Here is a 25,069-nt window from a genome sequence, read left to right as displayed (position 1 = left end):
CCAGTACACATACACCACTCCAGCAGCCCCTCCCCCTCTCTCCAGCAGTTTCTTCTGTTTGGGAACTTGGTAACCCTCTGGGGGCAGGGTGAAAAAATGGGAATCGACTGGAAGACTGGAGGGGCAGAGTTTTCCCCCAAGATGTGCCCACTGGCACATGTGACACACCCAGACTGAGGCAACTGACAAAAGCATAACAGAGAAATAGGAACAGGGGTTTTGTAGGGGTTTCTTTAACTCTCTTAATCCTGGGGGAATCTTTTTTGTTGACTTTATTGTTACAGACATGCTTGCTGACAGGTATTTTGAAATAAAGTTCCAAAAAAATTGAAAGTGGTGTGTGATTATATTATGTTATTTTGACAAATAAAATATGAAGAATTTTGCAGAATTTTTTGGCACAGACTTCCCCAAGGAGTAGCTTATACACACGTTACCGAATTAGGTAAGTTCTCTAACTGTGGCCTATCTGTTGCATGATACCTCGCACTACAGTGAACAGCACAATTAAACATTTTTAAAATATATTTACTATAACTACATTTTTAAACATGTTTTGAAAAGTGCATTCTTTAAAACTGTATTCTAAACATTGTCTATAACTTCCTAACTCAAAAAGTGTTGCAGCCAACATGGGGGAATTTTCTATTAGACCTCATCTTAACAGATGAAGAGGAACTGATCTCCGAACCAAAAATTAATGTTAACTTAGATACAGTGATCATGACTTGATCACATTTATAAATGTGCAAGCAGAATCAAGTTCATACCAGTAATATTACATATTTCACAGAGCTGAAAACAATTATGTGCCAAATTAGCCAATCATCAGCCAAATAATGTAATCAGAAAAATATGAATAACGGGGAATCATTTAAGAATGTCTTTCAAGATGCCCCAAAAACCACAGTTCTACAATTGAGAAAGAAGGCCATACTGGTTTTAAAAAAAGACCTGTTATAGAGGGGAAGTGAAGGCAGCTATAAAAAACCAAAAACATAACTAATGGAAGAAAGGGGCAGTAGATAGTAATGACTATAAATCAGAATTTTGGAATTTTAGAAGACTGATAAGGGAAGCAAAGGACACAAGGAGAAATCTGTGACCAGCAAAGTTCAAGATTATGATAATGAGTTTTTAAAATATATTAGAAACAAAAAGAATCCTCACAATGGTACTGATCCATTACTAGAAGGAAATGGTAAAATTATCAGTAATAGTGCCAAAAGGACTGAAGTGTTCAATAAATATTTCTGTTCTGTCTTTGGGGTGGAGGTGGGGGGGGGAGGGGAAGATGATATAGTCTCTACATATGGTAATAAGACTCTTTCCATTCCACTAGTATCTCTGAAGGATGTTAAATAGAAACTACTAAAGTTAGACACTCTTAGATCAGTAGATCCAGATAACTTGCATCCAAGATTTTTAAAAGAGCTGACTGAGGAGCTTGCTGGATCATTAATGTTGATTTTTCAATAAGTCTTGGAACACTGGGGAAGTTCCAGAAGACTGGAATAAAGCTAATGTTGCACCAATTTTTAAAAAGAGCAAATGGGATAACCCTGACAACTATATTCCTCTTAGCTTGACATGGATCATGGGCAAGATAATGGAGCGACTGATACGGGACTCAATAAAGAATTAAAGGAAGGTAATGTAATTAATGCAATCAACATGGGTTTATGGAAAATAGCTCCTATCAAACTAGCTTGATATCTTTGTTTTTTTGAGATTACAAGTTTGATTGATAGAGTGACAGAATATACTTAGACTTCTGTAAGGTTTTTGAGTTGGTACCACATGACATTTTGATTAAAAAACCTAGAACCATATACAATTAACATGGCACACATTAAATGGATTAAAATCTGTCTAACCTAATCTGTCTAACCTATTGGTCTCAAAATATAATTCTAAACAAGGAATGGTCATTGAGCGGATGTGTTTCCTACTGTGATCAGTTCTTGGCCCTGTACTCTTTACCATTTTTATCAATGACGTGGAAGAAAACTTAAAATCATCACTGATAAAGTTGGCAGATGATACAAAAATTAGGGGAATGGTAAATAATGGAGAACTTGTCAGTGATTCAGAGCGATCTGGATCGTGTAGTAAATTGGGCTCAAGTAAGCAATATGCATTTTAATATGGCTAAATGTAAATGTTTACATCTTGGAACAAAGAATGAAGGCCATGCTTACAGGATGGGAGACTACATCCTGGGAAGCAGTGACTCTGGGGGGGGGGGGGGGGGGGAAATTGGGGTCATGGTGGATAATCAGCTGAACATGCTCTCCCAATGTGAACTGGTCAAAAGAGCTAATGCGATCCTGGGATGCATAACCAGGGGAATCTCGAGTAGAAGTAGAGGGGGATTTTACCCCTATATTTGCAATGGATGTAACCACTGCTGGAATTCTGTGTCTGGCTCTGGTGCCTACAATTCAAGAAGGAAGTTGATAAATTGGAGGGTTCAAAGAAGACCGGTAAGAATGATTAAAGGATTAGAAAACCTGCCTTATAGTAATAGACTCCAAGAGCTCAATCTATTTAACTAAACAAAGAGAAGGTTAAGGGATAACTTGATTACAGTCTCTAAGTACCTACATGGGGAATAAATATTTGATAATGGGCTCTTCAGTCTAGCAGAGAAAGGTATACTATGATCCAGTGGCTGAAAGTTGAAGCTAGACAAGTTCAGACTTGGAAATAAGGCATACATTTTTGAAAGAGTAATTAACCATTGGAACAATTTACTAAAGATTGTGGTGGATTCTCATCACTGAGAGTTTTTAAATCAAGATTGGATATTTTTCTAAAAAATATACTCTCGGAATTACTGTGGGGAAGTACTAAGGCCTGTGTTACGCAGGAGTGCAGACTAGATGAACACAATGGTCCCTTTTGGCCTTGGAATCTAGGCATCTATGTAAAAGGGCCTATTTTCCTTAATCTTGTTATCCACTGGAGCAGCATTTGTTGGGGGAAAATTGTAGACACTGAAGTTTAGTAATTCTGGGAAGTAAATTCTGCAGCCAGGAAGGATTAGAGCTTTGGAATGTTCACAGTGCTCTCATGATGTTTTCTATATTAGTTCTAATCTGTATGGAAGGAGGGGAGAAATGCTGAGGAAGGTAGCTCTTTTCTAAAATGCCATCTTTGCTAGTGTGTGTTTTCACACCAGAGGGTTAGCAGCAAGAGTTTGGCAGAGCTGAAGATAATGCCATACAGTAGCCTATAGTTCCCATGTTCTCTGTACTCCCAAGGTAGAAGCAGCATTGCTAGAAATCACATCACTCATGTGACATTGTATCAATTTGACGTGAGTACACTTTACAATAATGAATGAGATTTCTATATACTATTGATCACACTTGTCTCTATCAATGCAAGCAAGGAGAGCAGGATTTGGCCCTTCTTCTTTCTTTTTGACCTATAACTGTTAGAGATGGATTTCTTTGGTTCTTTGTTGCTATTTGCACTTTATTGATGTTTTTCCCCCCAGTATTTAATAAGTTCTGCAGGCCTCATGCTATATCAGTCACATTTATGATTGGTCCCTGAAGTACGCTACTTCATCAATGTTTGTAGTGCAGGAGAGGAAAGACCCAGTAAGAGCTCATCAAAAATAAAGCACCTCTGTTGACCATGTACGATACATACAGTAAGTAAAAGTTTTGAGATCCCCAACAGAAGAATCAAAATAAGTAGAGGGTTTGTGAGGATTTGAATCACTTAAATGTTAATGATTTTTAAGAAAACTGAATTAGGCAGATGCTAGTGAATATTTTGCCATGGGTCTGAAATTCCCAAATCTTCCTCCCTAGGGATTGATCCTTTCAATCACTGCAGTCGGTAGACTTGGGCCAGGCCTACACAACAAACCTATATCAGTATAACTATGTCGCTCAGGGTGTGAAAAATCCACTACAGATTTCAGTCAAAAGTTGGGTATGATTCCTGTTTCTGCATTTGGCTATTGAAAATTGGAGACTGTTTATATCAAATATAAGAGAACTTCTATTTGGGATCAGAATGATGTCAGTATTTTAACATGCACAAAAACAGAAAAATAAATTGGTTATTAGAGTTGATTGTCCTGGAAAAATGGGAAACTTAAGACCGATCCAGAGATCCACGCTTATGCTTACAGCTTCTGCCAGAATAGCTGTAATTCTTGATTAAAGTATTTTGAGTTAATTATTTAATGCTCCTTGCTTTGGAGAACACCATTATCAACAAAAAAAATTCTTAATTTTAGATTAAAGAAATAAGAGGAAGGTGAGATTTGCTGCATATAGAGTATTACAGGATAAAATCCATCTTTAGGAGTTCTTCTTTGTATTTGGTAAGGGATGTCAAAAAGCTGTCTATCCTGCCTGATTAGTCTTCCCAGTCTAAGGAGTCATGTCCAGGTTGGTAGTCAACTGTTTTTTCTCCTAGAATAAGTAGAGGCATCTGTTCTGGTTGCAGGTTTTTGTAGGTTCTCCAAGCATCAGTTCTGGCTATGTCACTGGAGGGCTTATTTACTTTCCATGGCTCACGAGCTAAAATTTCCCTTTCACAGTAAAAAGCTTTTCAGTCAATCTCTGGCAAAGGAAATAAAATATTTGTCTGCCTTCGTGAATGAAGGAAGATCCTATTTCCAGCCCCAGATCTGCTAAATTCATTTCCCTACATGGAAGATAATGCACATCTACTAGTAATGACCCTAGTGAGAGGTAAACATTCAGGCATCAGAATTCAGGAGAGAGGAATGGAATGGATGAGAGACAGGATGAGAAATGTCAGCTGAAAAGGCAAAGTAGTTTGTGACTGAAAATAGGTGTTAGAATGTAAGTGCAGTCTCTGCCTCAAGTATGATAGAAACATAACTGCTTGATAGTCAGATTAATTACTACAGGTATGTCATTTCTCTTCTGATATTCAATTCTTATTAGCATGAATGGACATGTACCGACAGGAGAATAGGACACTACATCATCTTTCTTTTTATGATTGTACATCTATGGAAGTTAAAACAATTAAAGCAAACATAATTTAAACTCAATCGTATATAACCAGTTTAAATAAATATGGCAAAATTCTGCACTGAATAATGCTCAGTGCAATTCCAGTGAGACTGAGTAGGCCCCATGCACTGTGATTATATGGGATGTGACTGCAGAATTTTTCCTATAAAATGAAGGTGTGTGGTGATGTGCAAACAAATTTTTAATCCTTTCATTTGCTCTTATAATTAAAGTTGTATTTATAAATGTAATATATGTTTTATGTATAAATTATTTGTCAATAAGCTAAGTGATTCTAAAATTAAATAGTTTGTGTCCTGGTTCTTGTCTTGTTTTCACTGTGTGCCCAATGTTTATACCAGATCACTCTTATCCATGCCACTTAACCTGTGTTTGTAATTAATTAAAAGCTGCACATTACAGATTCTGAGTGTGTACATTACATTGATCTAATCATATGCATGTTAGTTAGAGAGAGGACAAGGCATCAACGCTTGGAACCAGGTTAGATTTAAGGTTAGGTTTGCCACAGAGGTTGAATAAAGGCTGCACTTCAGGTTCTATGAATTAAATATTGTGAGCTCTTCTTGTGAGATTTCACCCCTAAACCCTGGAAGTCTTTCAAGATGAACTGCTTTCATGAGATTCCTGTAGTGTCCAAACTGGAGAATAGTACCTTTATGGCAAGTTTGTATTCAGGGTTTCAAACCTGAACACTCCTCCCTCTCCCCATCATGTACAATTAAAAAATGTTGGTACTCGAACTTCCGTTTGGGCCAGGAAAACTACATTTGGGGAGATTAGACTGGTGAACACAGCTGATACCTCAGCTCTAGACATCTCTGTGACTCTCTTCTTACAGCAGAGTCCTGCTTTCTCCTCAGTCTCCCCCTACTGAGCTCCCCCAGGCTTCTGCTAAGGCCCAGGTGTTTAATGGTCCTTGCTTAGCTCTGCCCTCTCTGGCTGGAAGACAATCCGTCAATCACCCAACAGGTGATTGGGCTTGACTCCACTTGGGGTTCTTTCCCTTCTCTAGCAGGTGATGGGAGAACCCCACCACACTCAGCCTGAAAGGGCTGTGTCTTTGATGTCTGAAGCTAATTGTTGTGGGAGCACTTTAGGTTTGGGGCTTTAGTATTGCATAGCATCAGCTGTCACGGTGACTCTGAGTAATGGGAGACTGGTGTCCAAGCAGCTGTGCAACTGTAAAGCTGTTGTGACATACCCATAACACGAGGCAGATTTTTTTACCTTCAGTTACCGATTTCATTGTTCTGTTATATGTGAGATATAGTAACTGACTTTTATATACATCCAGAGACACTGTAGTGCAAATACATGAATGTCATGGGTCAGATTCTGGATGATCTTGCACTAGTGTGCAAAGGAGAGGAGGAATAACAGGTATATTTCTCCTCCCCCAGGCTGGGGCTATTTAATTTCATGTTTGTGCAACTCCCAGTGCAATGAGGTCCCAATCCTGATCTGGATCTCTGCGCTTTATACCGTTATACAAATAATAAATAAAAAGCAAACTTCTCTCCCACTGCCATATGCACCTGCACGGTGGGAGCTGAAATCTTGGTGCTTGCACTCCCCAAATGCCTTAAGAAGCCTAAGGCCTTCCTGCCTCTGGTCTTCTTTTCTTCTTGTGTGATATCACTGCTGGTACAAACAAGGGAGGCTCTCAAGCTTCTGCCTCCTCATTTTAAAAGGGAGGGAGCATTTAACAAAGTCCTTCGCTTTGAAACTCTGTGTGAAATAACCTTCAAGGCATTCTGCAAGACTCAAGTATTGACTAGTATTTGTGGAGGGCTGGTTATCTGGGCTCTGAAGAGGGTGAGGAACTGTTGAGTTTGTTGCCGTGGCTGGTTGCTTGTTTGCGTTATGTGTTTTGAGTTGGTTGGCTGGACTGGGGTGGTGTTCATTTCTTATTTTGTTTGGTGTTATTTCATATACTTTTGCAAATTGTGATCATCACCTTTTATAAATCAAAACAAACCTAAAATAAGCACTAAGGTAATGAGAGTTCAGCCAACAATGCTAGATCTCTCCTCACCCCTGCACTACAAGGAAAAAGGTGAATACATTGATGACAACCTCTTTCTGCATCAGCTGGCTGCAGCTTCTCCAGAATGGGCCTGTAGTTTGATCCATTCTAACTCCTGTTGAATCATTCGCCCATTTCTTTTCTTTACAGGCAAAATGCCTCTGGGACTGCAGCTCATGCTGCAGTCCTACTCCCCACCCATATAAATATGTCAGTGTCATAATAATGTGGCTGTAGAAGACAGAACCACAATAGAGCTCTGAAAAACAGGAAGAATCTCTGGTCAGATGTCAAATATATCATAGCTAAAAGCAATAATAGAAGCATAGTAATCCATAGATCATGGTCAGATGAAAGTTACAGTAAATGTAGAAGAATAAATTCCAGGTCTGAATTTAAATTTTCCCTAAATATTGGCGTTTCCTAAACTATGTGAATACCTGCCCTCTGTTATATCTTTTAAAAAAAGTCATAAAGCTTCTCTAAGCTCCTTTTCTCCTCACAACCATATGTATGGCATGCTTGTTGAGCCCGGAACATATTTATGGTCTATCTAATATTGTTGAGGGAGAGTTGCGTAGATATGTTTTGTCTTCTTACTCATTAATTTTTTTTTTTTACACTTTGAGTTCAGTTGGTTAAAAGTGCAAATTCTCGAACCATCGAGAAGAAGTTTCTTTTTGGATCTTGCAGTCCTCAGTACTGAGTTTCTGTTCAGGAGTTATTACGTGCAGATTCATTTTAGAGAATCAAAAAAACTAGATGGGTAAAAATTGCAATGGTGATGCAACGAATGAAAACATGTTTATGAAGAAGGAAAAGTCTTGATCTACAATTTCATTAGAGCAAATGCTAGTTAGTGTAGAAACTCTCACCTGTAATTCCAAAATTTGCTCTACCCCCCCCCCCCCCAACCCAACCTTTACAATGATGAATTAATGAAACATTCTTTTAATGTAAGTAGGGTCCCTTGACACCCAAGTCCCATCTTCTCACCACTGGTCAACATTATGTCAATTTGATACTTGTCAATTGCAATATTGTGGAAAAGAATTGCACCTTTTTCTGTACCTAGAATTTTGTATCCCTGCATGTTTCATTAGGATTTGATAATAATCATTTGTAATGCATTCCATATGTGGAAGACATGTAGAGTTTGGGAACCCTGACTCTAAATTTTCTGACATTTGAGAAATGCAAATACAGCCTTAATATTGCGTTAACATAGCTCTCTGCATTTATGCAAGTAATGTAACATTTTACATTTCACAGCAGTGCGCTGGATTATTTTTATTATATTTTGATGGTTTCAAAAGCCATTGAGATTTTTCTATAGTAAATGTACAAATATATTTATAGCTTTTGTTATAAATGATACATGAAATATTTGATCTCCAGACATCTTCTCTTTAACTTCCTGTTGCCATGGGCACTCATTAGTATTCCATGGAGGTCTGGTTGCCATGGAAAAATATGTAGTTGTTCAGTGTTTCCATGGTAACTTTCCACCATTATGTACCTTCAGTATATCAGCTAGCAAATCTGTTTGAGTAAATCTGAAATATTACAGTAACCTGAATGCTATTAGCAATAATGTGCTACTATTCCATCTACAGTAGGTAGATATGCATATTGTAAATATCTTTAACATCTTAACTTGGACCATTTAAGGTCAAAATAATTCAGTGCAATTTCAGGCTTTCAAGAAAATCTGCTACCCAGCATCAGCATAACTTGACCCCTGCAAAGGTTAAAGTGAAATTGCATTGTTTTGGGTGTCTACGTATTTCACTTGATAACATAAGCATCATATTTTGAAGCGTAAATGTTTTTGTGCTTGTCCCTGTCTTTGGGATGACCTTCAACAATAACAACCTCTCTGTATGTACCGTGTTTGTGAGATGGTTTTGGTCTTTGGGATTCATGTCAGAGAGAGGAAATCACCTGATGACTCACTGCTCACCGTGGCTTTCACAGGGTGGGGAAAAAAAGCAGCGCTGTAAACAGACTGCATTGAATCAGTAAATCCTGCAGCTGAACAAGACCCTCCTATTCATTGTCTGAAAATGTGTTCTGATGTTGCAGACCTTTAGAACTGTGGTAGCTAAATTATATCTGTCAATGCTTCGAGAAGGAGCTGCTGTTTACATCAGGCTACTAGGATGATCCGAGGAATGGAAAACCTGTCTTATGAAAGGAGATTCAAGGAGCTTGGCTTGTTTAGCCTAACCAAAGGAAGGCTGAGGGGAGATATGATTGCTCTCTCTAAATATATCAGAGGGATAAATACCAGGGAGGGAGAGGAATTATTTAAGCTCAGTACCAATATGAACACAAGAACAAATGGATATAAACTGGCCATCAGGAAGTTCAGACTTGAAATTAGATGAAGGTTTCTAACCATCAGAGGAGTGAAGTTCTGGAACAGCCTTCCAAGGGGAGCAATGGGGGCAAAAGACCTATCTGGTTTCAAGATTAAATTCGATAAGTTTATGGAGGAGATGATATGATGGGATAACATGATTTTGGCAATTAATTGATCTTTAATTATTCATGGTAAATAGGCCCAATGGCCTGTGATGGGATATTAGATGGGGTGGGATCTGAGTTACTACAGAGAATTCTTTCCTGGGTGTCTGGCTGGTGAGTCTTGCCCACATGCTCAGGGTTTAGCTGATGGCCATATTTGGGGTCGGGAAGGAATTTTCCTCCAGGGCAGATTGGAAGAGGCCCTGGGGGTTTTTCGCTTTCCTCTTATAGCATGGGGCCTGGGTCACTTGCTGGAGGATTTTCTGCACCTTGAAGTCTTTAAGCCAGGATTTGAGGACTTCAGTAGCTCAGACGTAGGTGAGAGGTTTCTTGCAGGAGTGGGTGGGTGAGAGTCTGTGGCCTGCGTTGTGCAGGAGGTCAGACTAGACGATCATAATGGTCCCTTCTGACCTTAATATCTATGAGTCTATATCTTCTTAAGTTTTCCCAGCATTTTCCACTTTTTCTGTGTAGTAAAACCTATGCAAAATACCCATTTGATGGACTGATGAATATCAGTAGCTTACGAAGGTGGAACCAAATAGCATGCAATACATACAAAGTGAGAAATGACTGCCTAGGAAGGAGTACTGAGGAAAGGGATCTGTGGATCATAGTGGACCACAAGGTAAATACAAGTCAACAGTGTAACACTTGTTTTTTGTTTTGTTTTTGTTTTTTAAAAAGGTGAACATCATTCTGGGACGTATTAGCAGGAGTCTTGTAAGTAAGACACGAGAAGTAATTCTTCTGCTTTACTCCATGCTGATTAGGCCTCAACTGGAGTCTTTCAGGAAAGATGTGGACAAACTGGAGAAAGTCCAGAGAAGAGCAACAAAAATGATTACACGTCTAGAAAACATGACCTATGAGGGAAGATTGAAAAAACTGGGTTTGTTTAGTCGGGAGAAGAGAAGACTGATGAGAGGGGACATAACAGTTTTCAAGTACATAAAAGGTTGTTACAAGGAGGAGGGAGAAAAATTGTTCTTCTTAACCTCTGAGGATAGGACAAGAAGCAATGGGCTTAAATTGCCTCAAGGGAGGTTTAGGTTGGACTTTAGGAAAAACTTCCTAACTGTCAGGGTGGTTAAGCAATGGAATAAATTGCCTAGGGAGGTTGTGGAATCTCCATCATTGGAGATTTTAAAGAGCAGGTTAGACAAACACCTGTCAGGGATGGTCTAGATAATACTTAGTCCTGCCTTGAGTGCAGGGACTGGACTAGATGACCTCTCAAGGTCCCTTCCAGTCCTATGATTCTATTATTCTAAATATTTTACATCAGTATAATTCTTAAAGAAAAATTAATTGTAATTTGACATTTATTGGCTGAGTCCTAGTCCCACTGAAGACAAAATTTCCTGTGGTTACAATCAGTATAGGATTTGACAGTACACTTTTGTCTATTTTGTGATGCCAGTTCCATAATGAGGTGGAATCATCCTGTTCTCCCCCCTCCCCAAATCCATGTGAACAGGGGACTCTCTGCTCAGACGTCCCCCTGTCTTAATGTAAATGTCATAGCACTGGCCTTTTCAGCCTCTCCAGACCCCAAAGATGGTGCTCCAAAGGCCAAAAGTCTGTGCTGGGGTAGGGGTTCAAGTTTGGGAAGACTGGAGAGAGAAGTGGACATTGGGAGGTCTGGGGCTGAAACAGACAGACACACTTGTTCCAGTTCCACAGAGATTTCCAGGGAGAGTTATTACAGCCTGGAGTAATATTTTTCTGTCATCCCAGATAGCATGAGCCACTCCAGACAGCATGCCATCTGGTATATACAATTTTTGTATAGAGAAAGGAGAGGGGAGTCTGTTTTAAAAATGTAGCAATGGAAAGGTTAAATGCAGAAAGTTCAACATGACTATTTTTCACAATGAACAGGTGAACTAACATGAATAAATCTTGCAGGAGTTCCTCTGCAGAAGCTTAGAACTGAACACTGAAGAATGATTAGAGACTTTCTGTATAAATTAGCTTCTGTGCATCTCAGTGATTTTCAAACTGGCTCACATAAACTGAGAATTGTGAATTGAATGTTTTGAGGTTTTATACATTATTTTTTAAAAAAGAATTGTTCTGATGTGTCCAGAAATACAAAAATCCTACGAGAACCTGTTCCTGTGTAACATTTTTCATACCCCTGAGCCAGCAAGTTAGAGCGCTATAAAATATAAGTGTAGCCAAGCCCTTAGTTTCAGTTTTGCAGATTCAGAAGATGAAGAAAAGCACCCAAAACCTCTAGTGATTTGCCCATCACTAGCCTGAATTTGTCAGATGCAACAAGAATACATTCAGGCTCAATGCCACAGAGTTCTTCATTGAAGCACTTCAATGCGTCCTTAAATATTGAGTGAAAAGATGGTACTAGAATGCTTGAAAAATAATGCATGCATATATTCTGTCAATGTGTCCTCTGGAGCCCTGAATCCAATGATACAAACTTACGTGATTTCAAAGGTATTTATTGTTTACAGTCCTGCATGTGGAATTTTGACACAGTCATATAACTGAATATTACTAACAAGAGCAGGCTGAATAATTTAAATAGTGAATTTTGTTTTTCTGTTTGTGAATTGGCTCTAAATAAACCACTCTTTTCTTGAATTATTATTTGAAACTGAAATTATTTATTCCATTACTTCTTGGTCTGTAACTTGTTCACGAACAGTTGATTGTAAGTACTTTGATTTTCAAAGTTAGAACTGTTTTGACTGGACTTGCAGATAACAAAGTATGTTTCTGTTTCCTGACTGGAGGAGTATTACTCTTAGGTTCTCAATGTGAATATTTAATATTACAAAATCTGAACTATTTTTCTTACTATTCTACCATATTCACTTAACACTTGTACTGCCAGCAAGCTTGTTTGCTAGAATGTTCGTGGAAACCAGCACGCAAAGGGTGCGATAATACAGGGGTGCTGGAACAATTTGTGTGGGGTGGGGTGCTGAGAGCTATTGAACCCAACTGTAAACCTTGTATATGATGGAAACCATTTCAAGACAGGGGGTGCAGCAGCACCCCCCAGCACGCCTAATTCTAGCACCTATGTGGTAAAATTCTCTGCAAAATTATTTTTAAAAATCTAAGAAATGTCCACCAAAATGATGTTTTATTTGGGGTGGGGAAGGGCGGGAAGAACGTTACTCACTCAGTTCTGGTATTAACTTGTATGGTTTTAAAATGATTTGGGTGATGAAGGGTTAACTGAAAAGAGGAAATTTATGGTTGAAATACTAGTATAGCATTTAAATATAGTGACAGTATAGTAGAGATGAACAATAAATGCATATATAATTAGTTTTTGTGATAGCTGACAAATCAACAGAATCCTAAAGAAGTCTATACAGGTTGCTACAAAGGAGAAGATGATGGCACGATTGCCAAATCTATAATTTTTAAAATAGAATTCTCTTTTTGACACATTTATGGATGTATTTGGGAGCTATTTACACTAGAGCATTATCCAGATCTTTTGCACTCTGTTGCTTTTTCAATTTGTTGCCAAACCTCCTCTTCCACTGTCGTGAATTAACTTTGATCTTTGCTTTTCTCATATCAAAATATAGAGACCTGTGCCAATGTGAAAGCAGCTTCTATGACATGAGGCTAGATGAAGTCAAGGTGGATTCACTAAAGTGGTACATAATGCTGGTCTTTTTCTAATAGATTCCACAATTTTCCAGCTTACAGATAACCACCTCAACTGACTATTTTATGGTTTTTCTCATATAAGTACATCTTAAACAAGTTTGATTATCACTACAAAAGGTTTTTTACCGCGCGCTCTCCTGCTGGTAATAGCTCACCTTACCTGATCACTCTTGTTACAGTCTGTATGGTAACACCCATTGTTTCATGTTCTTTGTGTATATAAATCTCCCCACTGTATTTTCCACTGCATGCATCCAATGAAGTGAGATGTAGCTCACGAAAGTTTATGCTCAAATAAATTTTTTAGTCTCTAAGGTGCCACAAGTACTCCTTTTCTTTTTGCGGATACAGACTAACACGGCTGCTACTCTGAAAGAAGTAGTCAGTTTGTGAAGTGGTGCTACAGTCGACCTTTGTTGGGTCTATTTGCCCGTTTTCCCCTCAGGGCTCCAAGCAGTTCGAAAGAAAGATTATCTTGCAAAAAAGGCAAGGGAATACTTTTTGTGTTGGAGGGGCCCAAAAAGAGTGCCAATGAAGAGCTCTCTGAGAGTGCAAAAACTTCTCTTCAACAGAAGTTGGCCCAATAAAAGATATTAATTCACCTACCTTGTCTCTCTAATGTCACTAAAGCAGGGGTCTCAAACACACGGCCCATGGGCTCAGTTATTTGCTGCAGCCGGCCAAGCTCCCCTCACCTGCCACCCCCTCTTCCCCCCTCCCCCCAGTACGCCATGTCCCCGTTCCTCTGCCTACCTCCAGGTGCTTCCTGCTGCCAAACAGCTGTTTGGCAGCACTTAGCGCTTTCCAGGAGGGAGGCGGGGGGAGGAGTGGGGAGCTGCGCACTCAGGGGAGGAGGCAAAGAAGAGGTGTGGTAGGGGCAGGGCTTTGGAGAAGGGGTTGGAATAGGGGCAGGGAGGGGGTAGAGTTGGGGTGGGGACTTTGGGGAAGGGGTTGGAATGGGGGCAGGAAAGGGGTGGGAAAAGGCGGGGCAGGGACGGGCCTCATGGAATAGGTGGAGTGGGGGCAGGGACGGGGGTAGGTGTGGGGGCTTTTGTATCTTTACATGAAAAGGTGTCAGTGATGCGGCCCTCGGGCCAATGTACTAGTCCTCATGTGGCCCTTGTGGTGGTTTGAGTTTGAGATCCCTGCGCTAAAGTAACTTTAGCTTACATAACTGAAGCCATATGTGGGAATAGTGTTGCCAGCTCTCTCTGGATCTATTCTGGGAGGTTTCATCACATGACATAATGGCATTAATGACTGACCTACTGTACTCATTCACTAGAGAGCCATCATTTTGCCTTCAGTGGAAATAAGTGTCATATGGATAATAATTGATGCATATTGCCTAAATAAATAATTTTGCAAAATCTCCACTTGTAATGTGAATCATATTTTTAAATAGCAAAATTGGGTTTAGGTTATTTTGCTTGTTAATGCATGTTTAAATGTTTGTGTGCATGTTTCATTAGTTAATTCCATTGTTTAAAAATACAGAATATAGCATACCATTAGAGGATGACATATACAGAAAAAACTCATTGATTAGACTTAAAATCAAATGTTATTGCATTTACCTTATAGAAGTATTGTATAGTCCTGTAGTGGAGTAATCTTTGCTCACAGTTTTTCCTTCTTAAATCTGTTCTTCAGTTGGCCTCTAGCTGCTTTCAGCAGTTCTGGGGACTTTTTGATGTATTCATAAAAGTCAGTGCACGACACACTGTAGTTCACTTGCACCTATAACTCTGCTTTCACAACACTTTCGCTCAGTCAGTTTCTTTGCTCCAAAGCTGAATCATTAAACTGAAAACCCTTTCACAGTAGGCATCTGAGACTGCAATTGAAAGTGTGAAAGACACGAGTTTAAACATTTGGCTGTTTCCACTTTCTGGTATTTGTTTGAAAACTTCTACCCATCTTTGATCTATTTTTTGCTTCTTTGAAATGATTTCTCCTCTTATTTGCTGTAAAACATCAAACAGCTTGTCAAAATCAATCTCAGTGAGGAGAACTTCAGCCAACGTCTCAAGATCAGACTATTTTACTTTATTGTCCCAAAGAGAGGACTGACATTTGTTTGAAAACAGATGCCTTGAAACCAAGGTATGCAGTGCATCTTGACAATTCCGTATCTGCTTCCTCCTTAAATTTCCTCTTATTAGATGGAGAGACATTGCACAAAATAGCCTCAGCTGATCTGCCATGGAACTTGTCCTCTTTCCTTCTCTTTTGTTTAGAATGAAGACCTTCCATGACACAATCTAATTCTGTACAGCTGGCATTATTGCATTCTAGTTTTGAGTGCTTCATGAAATACTCCCATCAGGTTATGCAGAAAGTAAATGTAACAAAGAGGGAGAAACTCCTGCTCATCCACAGTGAATGCTTCCCATATAATCTTGACACATTCTTCTTCCCACTCCGATATGAAATATGCCTTTAATGAAGGCCAGCATTGTAGGATTCATTCAATCACAGGAAGAAGGGACATCCTCCTAGTTGGTATGTGACGCAGAAGTTCCTTATGCTCACTTGCTACGAATTTGAAGAATGAACTGAGGGGGTTTTTTTTTTTTTTTTTAGCAGAGGAAGAGAACTCTCTATATACTTTCAGGACAAGACTTTCAACATCAAAACTCAAAGCTTTCATGCCATTTTAATTCAGTTATGAATTATGTGGCATTTGTGTCCAACCTCAATAATTCTGTCATTCAGTTGTTTAAGCTTCTGATAAACTGACCCATGTTTTCTAAAATAAACAGAGGCATTATCAGCTACATGAGATGACACAGATTATACGAGGCAGTTTTCTTCTATAATATTTGAAATGCATGCAGGAATGGCCTCATTTGTCTTGTTGTTATCATGGTAAAAATCAAGCAAGCCATGTTGAATCCCTTCTGTCTTGGAAAAATGACCAACAGTTACTGGGAAAAACTTCCTACTTCTCTTATGAGAGGTGTCTAATCCAACTGAACACCCCCCTGCTAATTCAAGATCATTAAGCAAAAGTTCTTGAGATTTTGGTGCCAAAACAGTCTCAGTAATACTAGTTGCTTTTGTCTGTCCTCAAGACATTTTTCTTGCAATTTCTGAATTCGGTAGAAACCTTGGAAGCATTTTGTTACCACAGTCTTGACTAGCATAACTTAAATGATGACCCACACCATGGTACATTCCTCCAATGTCTGCTGCCATCACTAGAATTTCTTGAGGTGTGTCTTTTTACCAAAAAACCCGCTCCATAAACCCAAAACAAAACTGTAATCTGAAGTGTTTTTTTTCTGATTTTTCACAAATTCCTTATATTTCATACATTCTGCGTGGATGTTAACTTTTAAAGGAAAATGCTTGATGATACATAATGCATTCTGCTGTAAATTCATCAACTTTGCGAAGCCAGTTTTTGTAGTCAGGATCTTTACACAAGTTGTCATTTTAACAACAATAGTTTTTTCTTTTTTACGGTACTTTTGGAGCTGCTATATTTTGAAGAGCCCTCACCATCATCCATTTCTGTTCTCTTTTTTTGACAGTGCAAGACAGTTGCTATGTAACGTAGTCTAAAGAGACAATGCGAACATGGCCGTGTGCATGTGTATATCAATTATGGTACACAGACTTTTGGTCATGACAAAGTCGCAGCCACACAAGGTAAAGAAATGCACGCACAGTGCAAATGTTGGGCAGGCAAATGCACATTACTATGGCATTTTAAATACCGGCTGGACTACTGTATAAATCGGATTCAACGTTCAATATTCATTTTCAGAAAACCCTATGATTTATCTCCTGGATTGCTCTCAGCAGTCTCCTGGAGATTTATATTTAATTCTTGGAGGCTAAAGGGCAATCCTGGAGGTTTGGTAACTCTGTGTGGGAGTCCTATTTGGTTAAATTCTCTCCCCTGAATAACTCTGTGTATGGAGAGAGGTGATACTTCAATGGAAAACTATGTATGTGAAGCCACGATGTGATCCTTTTAGTAATGCTTCACCAGGCATTATTAGACTGAAATATCTTGACAAATGTGGGGTTTTTTTAGCCACAGTGCACTGAGAGCAGTTGTCTCTGAGATTCTTTTCCCGGACATCACCTTTCTCCTATCAGGGACTAAAGGAGTGTTATGGAATCTAGATTTTCCAGATAAGTGTACAAGAGAGTGCAGAAATTCACCAATACATGTCTCCCTGAATCTGAAGAAGTGGGTTTTTTACCCACAAAAGTTTATGCCCAAATACATGTGTTAGTCTTTAAGGTGCCGCCAGACTCCTTGTTGTTTTTGTGGATACAGACTAACACGGCTGCCCCCTGATACAATACATAATAATTCTGCTTCTTCAGAATGCTAACTGGGCCATCCTTCCCTATTGCTGCTGATATTACTTCTATTTTTATATTAACTTTCAGTTTTCATGCTGCTCATCATGTAACATTTTTTCAAAGTTGGCTTCCTTTGTTCCTCTTAGCAATTAAGGATAGTGCCTAGTCCATCTTTTACTGCATCTGTCCTATTAGCTGCCTCATGTAGTTCTGAGTGCTATAGCAGCTTTGTCTGAGAAATTCACAGGCGACTGGGTGAGCCTAAGAATCCTCAGCACCAAAACTTTTGGCAGAGTTTTATTGGTGTTTTTGCTTGACACTCATGCTAATGCTCAAGTGTAAACTGATATGTTTGAGACTTTAGAAGCAACAGTTTACAGGCAGTGTTCCAAATCTTCATTTAAGGAGAAGACATCAGGTATTTCTAGACTTCAGTATCCTCTAGCATGCAAATGATAGAACTCTCATTCTCATTCCTAACATGAACCCAAATTTTCTACTGCTGTAAATTGATGGAACTCCTTTAATTTCAGTAGAGCTGTGCTGATCTACCCCACAAGAGAATTTACCCCATTGTTCCAAAACATAACACATTCTCAACTGATGTCCATCACTCTGGCCTACAACCCTTTTGTAGATACCAGTTTAAAAACCAAAGACACACACACAACTATTATCTTACTTTATCCTGGAGTAGCACACCAAATGTTGTGGGCACTGAATCATAATGTAATACTTAACTTCCCTTAGTCAGCTGCTGTGTCTGTGAAGGCTGCAATACTAAGCAGCTGTGTACTGTGACACTGTGCCTGCTTATTGGATCAGACCAAGGATCTCAGCCAGTGAGAGCATAGGAATGCTGTAGAACAGTCAGGATAAAACAAACCCACATCTCTCAATTACAGTGCTAGAGAGCAGTTGCAGGAAAGTGAGCCACTGCTTCAGTGCAGAAATCTTGGGGAATGTAGTAGTTTGTTTTGATGAGCATGAGCTACAGAGAACTAGAACTAAAATTGGGGGGTGAAAGCCTGACTCCACTGAAGTCAATGGCAAACTGCCAGTGATTTCAATGGGGCCTGAGTTGTACCAAAAGAGCTTTACCCATTTTCCTGTTCATTGCAAAACTGAATAATTCAGTGTGCGAGAGTGGAGCAAACACTGTTGTAAACACCATTTCCACTGGTATCCTAATTCATACATCCGTGTGGAATAGTGAAAGTTTTACATATGGCTAATCTCCTCAGATACTGATTTGATATTTCAGATTTAGTCAATACTAATATTTAGTTGAATACTAGCACCGTTCAATTCCATTGGGATCCTAGAACTGGTTATCCCAGATAATATTTTTCATTGGCCTTCTTTCAGTTTTTTTTTCTTATATTCAGATTTTATAAAGTTAGGGAGAGCTAAGACTAACTTTAAAATATGTAAGTTTTTGTACTAATGGGAGTTGTAACACAGGAAGACAAATTTTTCACTAGCGATTAATAGAGTTTTTCAGGTACGTTAAGGATGGTTTATTCAGTGCCTCATGTAATGATTTACATAACTTATGAATAACTGGAGACTCAGACTGGAACTGGCAGAACCTATTATTTCTTTAGAATTATAGCAAAATTACTATTAGACTGGAATGTCATTTGACTTTATAGATGTGGGGACTTAATGAGTGATTGAACAATTTAGTTTGCTTTTGGCTTTTCCCACAGAAACAAAAAACCACTTTAATAATAATAAAACTAGATGTGGGAATAAGGAATAAGTAGAGATTTATGATGCTGTGTATAGGTCAAAATATTTTACTATTCATAGTTTTTATTGTGGTCATTGGCAGGCATGCTTAGATTTTGAAAATAAAATACTTTGGAGTTAACTTTACATATGATGTGTAGGGAGTTAAATGTGTAGCTTCTGTTAGTGCGATATGCAGTCTGAATTCCCAGTGTATTAAGCATCTAATGTACGTGTTAACAAATATATTTGGGTTTAAAGTTGCCCACCATGTTTTAAGCATTTTGGACCAAATTCTCCCATCCTTACTCTCATTGAGCCTTCAAAGGGACTAGTTGTACAGTAAGGTTCTAATTCAGGGTGAGTAAAGGTGGCAGAATCAAGGCCTCCCTGAGTTATGTTGTTATTTAATAAGGACAAAAATGTGTTATATTTTGATATTGTGAATATATAGTTCAGTGACCATCTTGTCTTTCCAGCCAAAGTAATTAGTTTTGTAACTTTCCATGCCATGCTTCTACTGCCATTGTAAATGGAATACAGGTGGAAGGGATGAAGTGAACCCAATGTAATTATCTTGAAATGACTGTGGAAGTAAAACATGGTAAAAGTTAAGGCTGCATGAATTGGGTGAGGGGGAAAAGGGGATGGAAGGAAGAGAATATGTACCTAGAAGAAAAGTTATGGTTACGGCTTTCATTTGTCATGACTCAAGTAAAAGTTTTGGATTATTTCAAGAGTACTAAACGAACCGATGTTTGAAACTAAAGCTTTTTTCATTATTTAGATTACATATTTGTGTGGGATGAGAATCAGGTGGCAGCATTTTAGAAATATAGTTCCCCATTTTAGTCTTTTGTGTCAGTTGTCTCCCTGGTCAGGACTTTGATATAGAGGTCTCGCAACTGGAGTTGGCATGAATGCTTTCTTAGAAGTCAAGACGCTTTGCCTGTCATATGAGCAACTGGGCAGGTAGGCAAAAGTTTAGACTACCTGGAATGATTTTAAATCTTCACCATTTATGCTACATATTGTTTTTCTTCCTCTCCGTGTCTCACACATACTCACACAAGGTCACATTCAGATCAATGTCTATTATGTGTGTAAATTTGTGTTCTCTTTTTCCTTTTGTCCCCCTTGCTCAAGAAGTGCTCTGTAGACATTGACATTCTTGCCACTCGACTAACAGCCTTTCCTTCTTGGGAAAGTTTGTTGAGAAGGTTTTGGTAAAGCAGCTCTGATATCATCCATAGCCTATGGATTTTCTACCCTGTCAATATGGTTCAAGGCCTGTGTGTGTTATGTAGAATGGCCTGACCTTGCTGGTTGATCATCTTCAGCTAGCAGGGAGCAGATCTTCACCACTGAAGTTAGTGGAGACATGACATTTTACACTAGCTGAGAATCTTGACTGGCCCTGTTCATGATGGCATGTATTTTTGAACAATCTCTAATCAGCGCTGTGGTGTTCTAGACCCTTGTAGTCTGTCAGTCAGTCTAATGTCTGTATGAGTCCACGGCGGGAATTAATAAGACTGCAGTACCATTGAGATGCGGCTGCTGATACTTAGCAATATGTCCTATTTTCTTTGAGCTCAACAGGTATGGGATTTGCATTTCCAGGGCCTCAGATGACTTCAGTGGGCTTTGGATTGGTCTATAGTACATATTGCAATGGTTTATTGTGCCTTCATATATTAATATTATGTTTTTGTATTAACAACACACATTACTTACAAGTTTTAATTCTTCTCCATTAAATTTTTACTTTTTTGTTTTTCAGGTGTACCACAGATTGTACCCTCCAGGAAGCCCTAGAAAGGTAAAAAGAAAATATACATTAGTTCATTCATACTGATTAATTCCTTTTCCCTTCTTGAAAGTTCACACAATTATTTTGTTCCAGCTTTATACTTTACAAAGTAATATGCAACTAAGTTCTGAATACATAGAAAATGATATGCAATGTTTATTCCTGCGTCCCCTCCACTTCTAGAACTTTGCAAAGTCTTAATAAGCATCTCATCCTTCATGGAACACTGAATGTGTGCCTGTTTCTCAATCTCTTAAAGTTTTGCCTTTATACTTCACCTTTTCTGCTGTTGGAGTCTGTTAATGTATTATCCATTGAAGTATCTTATTGTTGGTTTGTACTTATTTTTATCTGTTCTACATGGGGCATGTTGTGATTACCGTGTTCATGACTTCTCCAAAATCTTCTGAAATGCTTTACCATTTAGATCAATGGTTCTCAAACTTTTTTTTCCGCATACCACTTGAAAATTGCTGAGGGTCTCGGCGGACCACTTAACGAGCTTTCTAAATGTTGTTTGCATTGTTAGCTAACTATTGTAAAGTGCTTTGGATAAAAGCTGTCTATAAAAGAAACCTTAATAATTCTACAAATAAAAGCACACAGCTCATATTTTAATATCAGTAGTCTTACCTTTCTAATGTGATGGATGTGCCCTCTCTCCCCCCTGCAGCAGCCCCTGAGCTGGGGTTGGGAAGGAGGGGGGTCTCTCCCCTGCTGGGAAGGAGGGCTGTCTCTTCCTGGGAGCCACAGCCCTGGAGCTGGAGAAAGTCACCTCTTTCTCTGGCCGCCAGAGCCCTGCATGTCCCAAATTCCCTCCATCCCCTCTTCTCACCCCACTGCCCCCTCACAACTACTCCCTATTCCCCCTAAGGCCACCACTTCACCTTACATGTGCATCTTCTCCAGGGTCCAGGCTCCTAATTAGTAGAGCAACGCCTTTGCAGCTCCACTAATTAGGTGGGTGGCCCTTCATTCTCTTGTGTGCGGCCACCCAGGCACGTACCTTAGAGGGATCTATCTGCAGAACACCTGAATGGAGCTCACAGAACACAGTTTGAGAACCTCTGCTTTAGATTGTTTCACAGGAATTCCAGTGAATTAAGCCAAACTGAATTAAGGCCGCTGATTCTGAACAACAGCAGCCACACAGGGATTTAATGTGGTTTAACTAATTCATTTTAAATCACCTTTACATGATTCAGATTAACTTTCCTGGATATCCTTGTGTAGACAAGCCTTAAGTGTTATAAATCTGTACACCACTTTCACATAATTGCCGTCTTCGTTAGCCAATGCTTTCTTTGGTATACTCCTTTCCCATGTGTAATGAAAGGTTAAAATAAGGTGACAAAACTACCAGAATTGAGAAAGATTGGGTCAGGATGATATCTACTACCTCTTCCCCCACCACCTCATCCCTCTTCCCTTCTTCTGGGTTAAGTATTTGTGTTAGAAGAAGTCACTTGAGAAACAGATGGTAAGTAGAACTTTGCACAGTGAATTATATGCTTCAGGTAATGTTTCTGTAAATTATTCTTATATTGAGAATTTTTGCTTGCGTGACTTAAAAAGATTGATTTTTTTTTTTAGTGTTTACATTTTTCAGGTATAATTGCAGAACCAAGTTTAAGTAGTTTGTGGCACAGTACATCAGAGATACTTGTGCTGTTGTGACTGATTATAGGCCCAAAATGTGATCTGTTTTTCTCACTAGTGATCATTTAATCAGACTACTCTAAAAACTTGGCAGACCCCAACTGAATCTTCATTCTCCTTCTCCTCCCCCACTACCCCAATTAAACTTTAGGAGATTCTACTTCTCAGACTTACAAAAGGATAACTTAATAAAGCAGGTGCCTCTCTTACTTTTCAGTGATGCTCCCTGACCATACATTTCTCTTCTGCACAAGAGCCTTTAGCAGAGCAGCCTCTTCCTCCGAGTTAAGGTTGCTGCTGGGTCTTGTGAAATTTATATAGCCTCTAATAATGGAGAAGAGCATCAAATGGACAAGGCTTTCAGGCAAGAGAAATCTCTGTCTTTCTGTTGTCATAAATCAGATATGAAACTTCGGCTAACCTGAGAGAGAATGATGAGGTGCAAATTAGCTCCTTCCCGGGTGAGCAATCCCCCATTTGTCTTTAAAAGAACAATGTTTAATATTTTTATGCCTTCCAGTTTTAATAAACTTTTGAAAATATCAGTTAATTAGAGGTTAATAACATGCTTCAGTTAAGGTAAAAGTAATCCTCTGTGGCTTAGGTTTTTGAGGAAGAAATATACCAATCCTGAAACTGTCTCCTCTTTGGTAAGAAACACAAACATTCTCAGTAGTACGCATTGCTTCACTTTCTGGATGTTTGAATCAAGCTTTCAGAACAATTTGTGAATGGCCACTAAAGACAAGGACAGATTAAAATCTTCTGGCCAATTGGCTGCAACTTTTTGAAACTCTTGACTTTAAATAAAGTAATTCCCAAAGGAAACCTGTCCTTGCAGCTGAAAAATGGGGAAAAAACAGCTACCCTAAGCTGTTATTTGGCCAACCCAACCACCTTTAAATACTCTGATTGAGAGCATCTTAAAATGTCCTAGGCTTAACTTCATCCACCCCAAGAAAGAGGTGTTACCCTGGCTTCCAAACTCCATAGGAATGGGAGACCCAACCAGAGATCCCAATTAAATCTCTCCCCCTTGCGGGGAAAGTCTAATCCCTGCTGCCAGGCCCAACCATCTAAAGCTGTGATCCTGTGAAACAGATGTAGGAACAATAAATCCAGTCATTATTCAGCAAATAGGTTGTAGCTGCACAGCATGAATCCACACAATTACTGCAAATTCGAGATGTACCCATGCAGGCTAATAGGTGGACACAAGATGTTGCGGCTGTGGCAGACACACAGCCCTATATATACAGAGGAACATTGAAACTGAACCCTATGCAACCAATAACTTGAAGGAAAGGGGAAAGAACAGTGGGATTTTCAGGGAAGAGCAGGAATAGATATACCAGTTTCTTCTTGGTGCTGCCTTATACATGTGGTGCCTCTCTCCCTGTTGATCTGTCCAAAACACAGTGTTTTGGATTGACCACTAGCAGCCCCTCCCCTAAGAAAAGAGAGGTGCATTGGCCAGCAGGTTGCTATGATGACCTTCTCCCCCTGGAGGTGTGTCCCACATTCCTGATGTCTACTTCACATTGAAATGGCCAGCACCCCTTCCTGGGGCAAATGCTTCTATCTCAGGGGTGGGCAAACTTTTTGGCCCGAGGGTCACATTGGGGTTGCAAAACTGTATGGAGGGCCCAGTAGGGAAGGCTGTGCCGCCACAAACAGCCTGGCCCCTGCCCCCTATCCGACCCCTCCCACTTCCCGCCCCCTGACTGCCCCCCTCAGAACCACCCACCCATCCAACCCCCACTGCTCCTTGTCCCCTGACCATCCCCTCCTGGGATCCTCTTCCCCTATCCAACCCCCACCTGCTTCCTGTCCCCTGACTGCTCTGACCCCGATTCACACCCCCACCCCCTGACAGGCCCCCCGGGACTCCCACGCCTATCCAACCCCACCCCTTGCTCTCCGTTTCCTGACTGCACCTTGCCCCAAACCTCTGCCCCATCCAACCGCCCCCTGACAGGCACCCCGGGACTCCCACACCTATCCAACTGACGGACCCCTGGGACTACTCGCCATGGCCTTGGCCCCCTTACCATGCCCCTCAGAGCAGCATGTTTGGCAGCCGTGTTGCCCGGCCGGAGCCAGACATGCTGCCGTGCAGCCCTGCAGGAGCACGCAGCCCCACTGCCCAGAGCATGGCCCACATGGCGGCGTGGCTGCGGGGGAGGGGGAACAGCAGGGGAAGGGGCTGGGGGCTAGCCTCCCCGGCAGGGAGCTCAAGGGCCAGGCAGGACGGTCCCGTGGGCTGTAGTTTGCCCACCTCTGTTCTAA

General features: G+C 40.0%; 1 protein-coding gene across 4 annotated transcripts in view; it reads left to right on the top strand.

Annotated features, from left to right (window-relative positions):
* ANK3 (ankyrin 3) overlaps window positions 1-25,069 on the top strand; it is a 540,509-nt gene that overhangs the window by 45,909 nt on the left and 469,531 nt on the right. For all 4 annotated transcript variants that reach the window (XM_043550311.1, XM_043550307.1, XM_043550308.1 and 1 more), the window contains exon 2: window positions 21,092-21,130. In XM_043550311.1, coding sequence (XP_043406246.1) covers window positions 21,092-21,130 — 39 coding nt within the window. The remainder of the gene's footprint in view (window positions 1-21,091; window positions 21,131-25,069) is intronic.

The sequence above is a fragment of the Chelonia mydas genome, chromosome 7 (genome assembly GCF_015237465.2).
Source record: "Chelonia mydas isolate rCheMyd1 chromosome 7, rCheMyd1.pri.v2, whole genome shotgun sequence".
Lineage (NCBI taxonomy): Eukaryota > Metazoa > Chordata > Testudines > Cheloniidae > Chelonia > Chelonia mydas.
The sequence above is the reverse complement of the archived record's forward strand: the minus strand, read 5'-3'. Positions and strand labels throughout refer to the sequence as shown.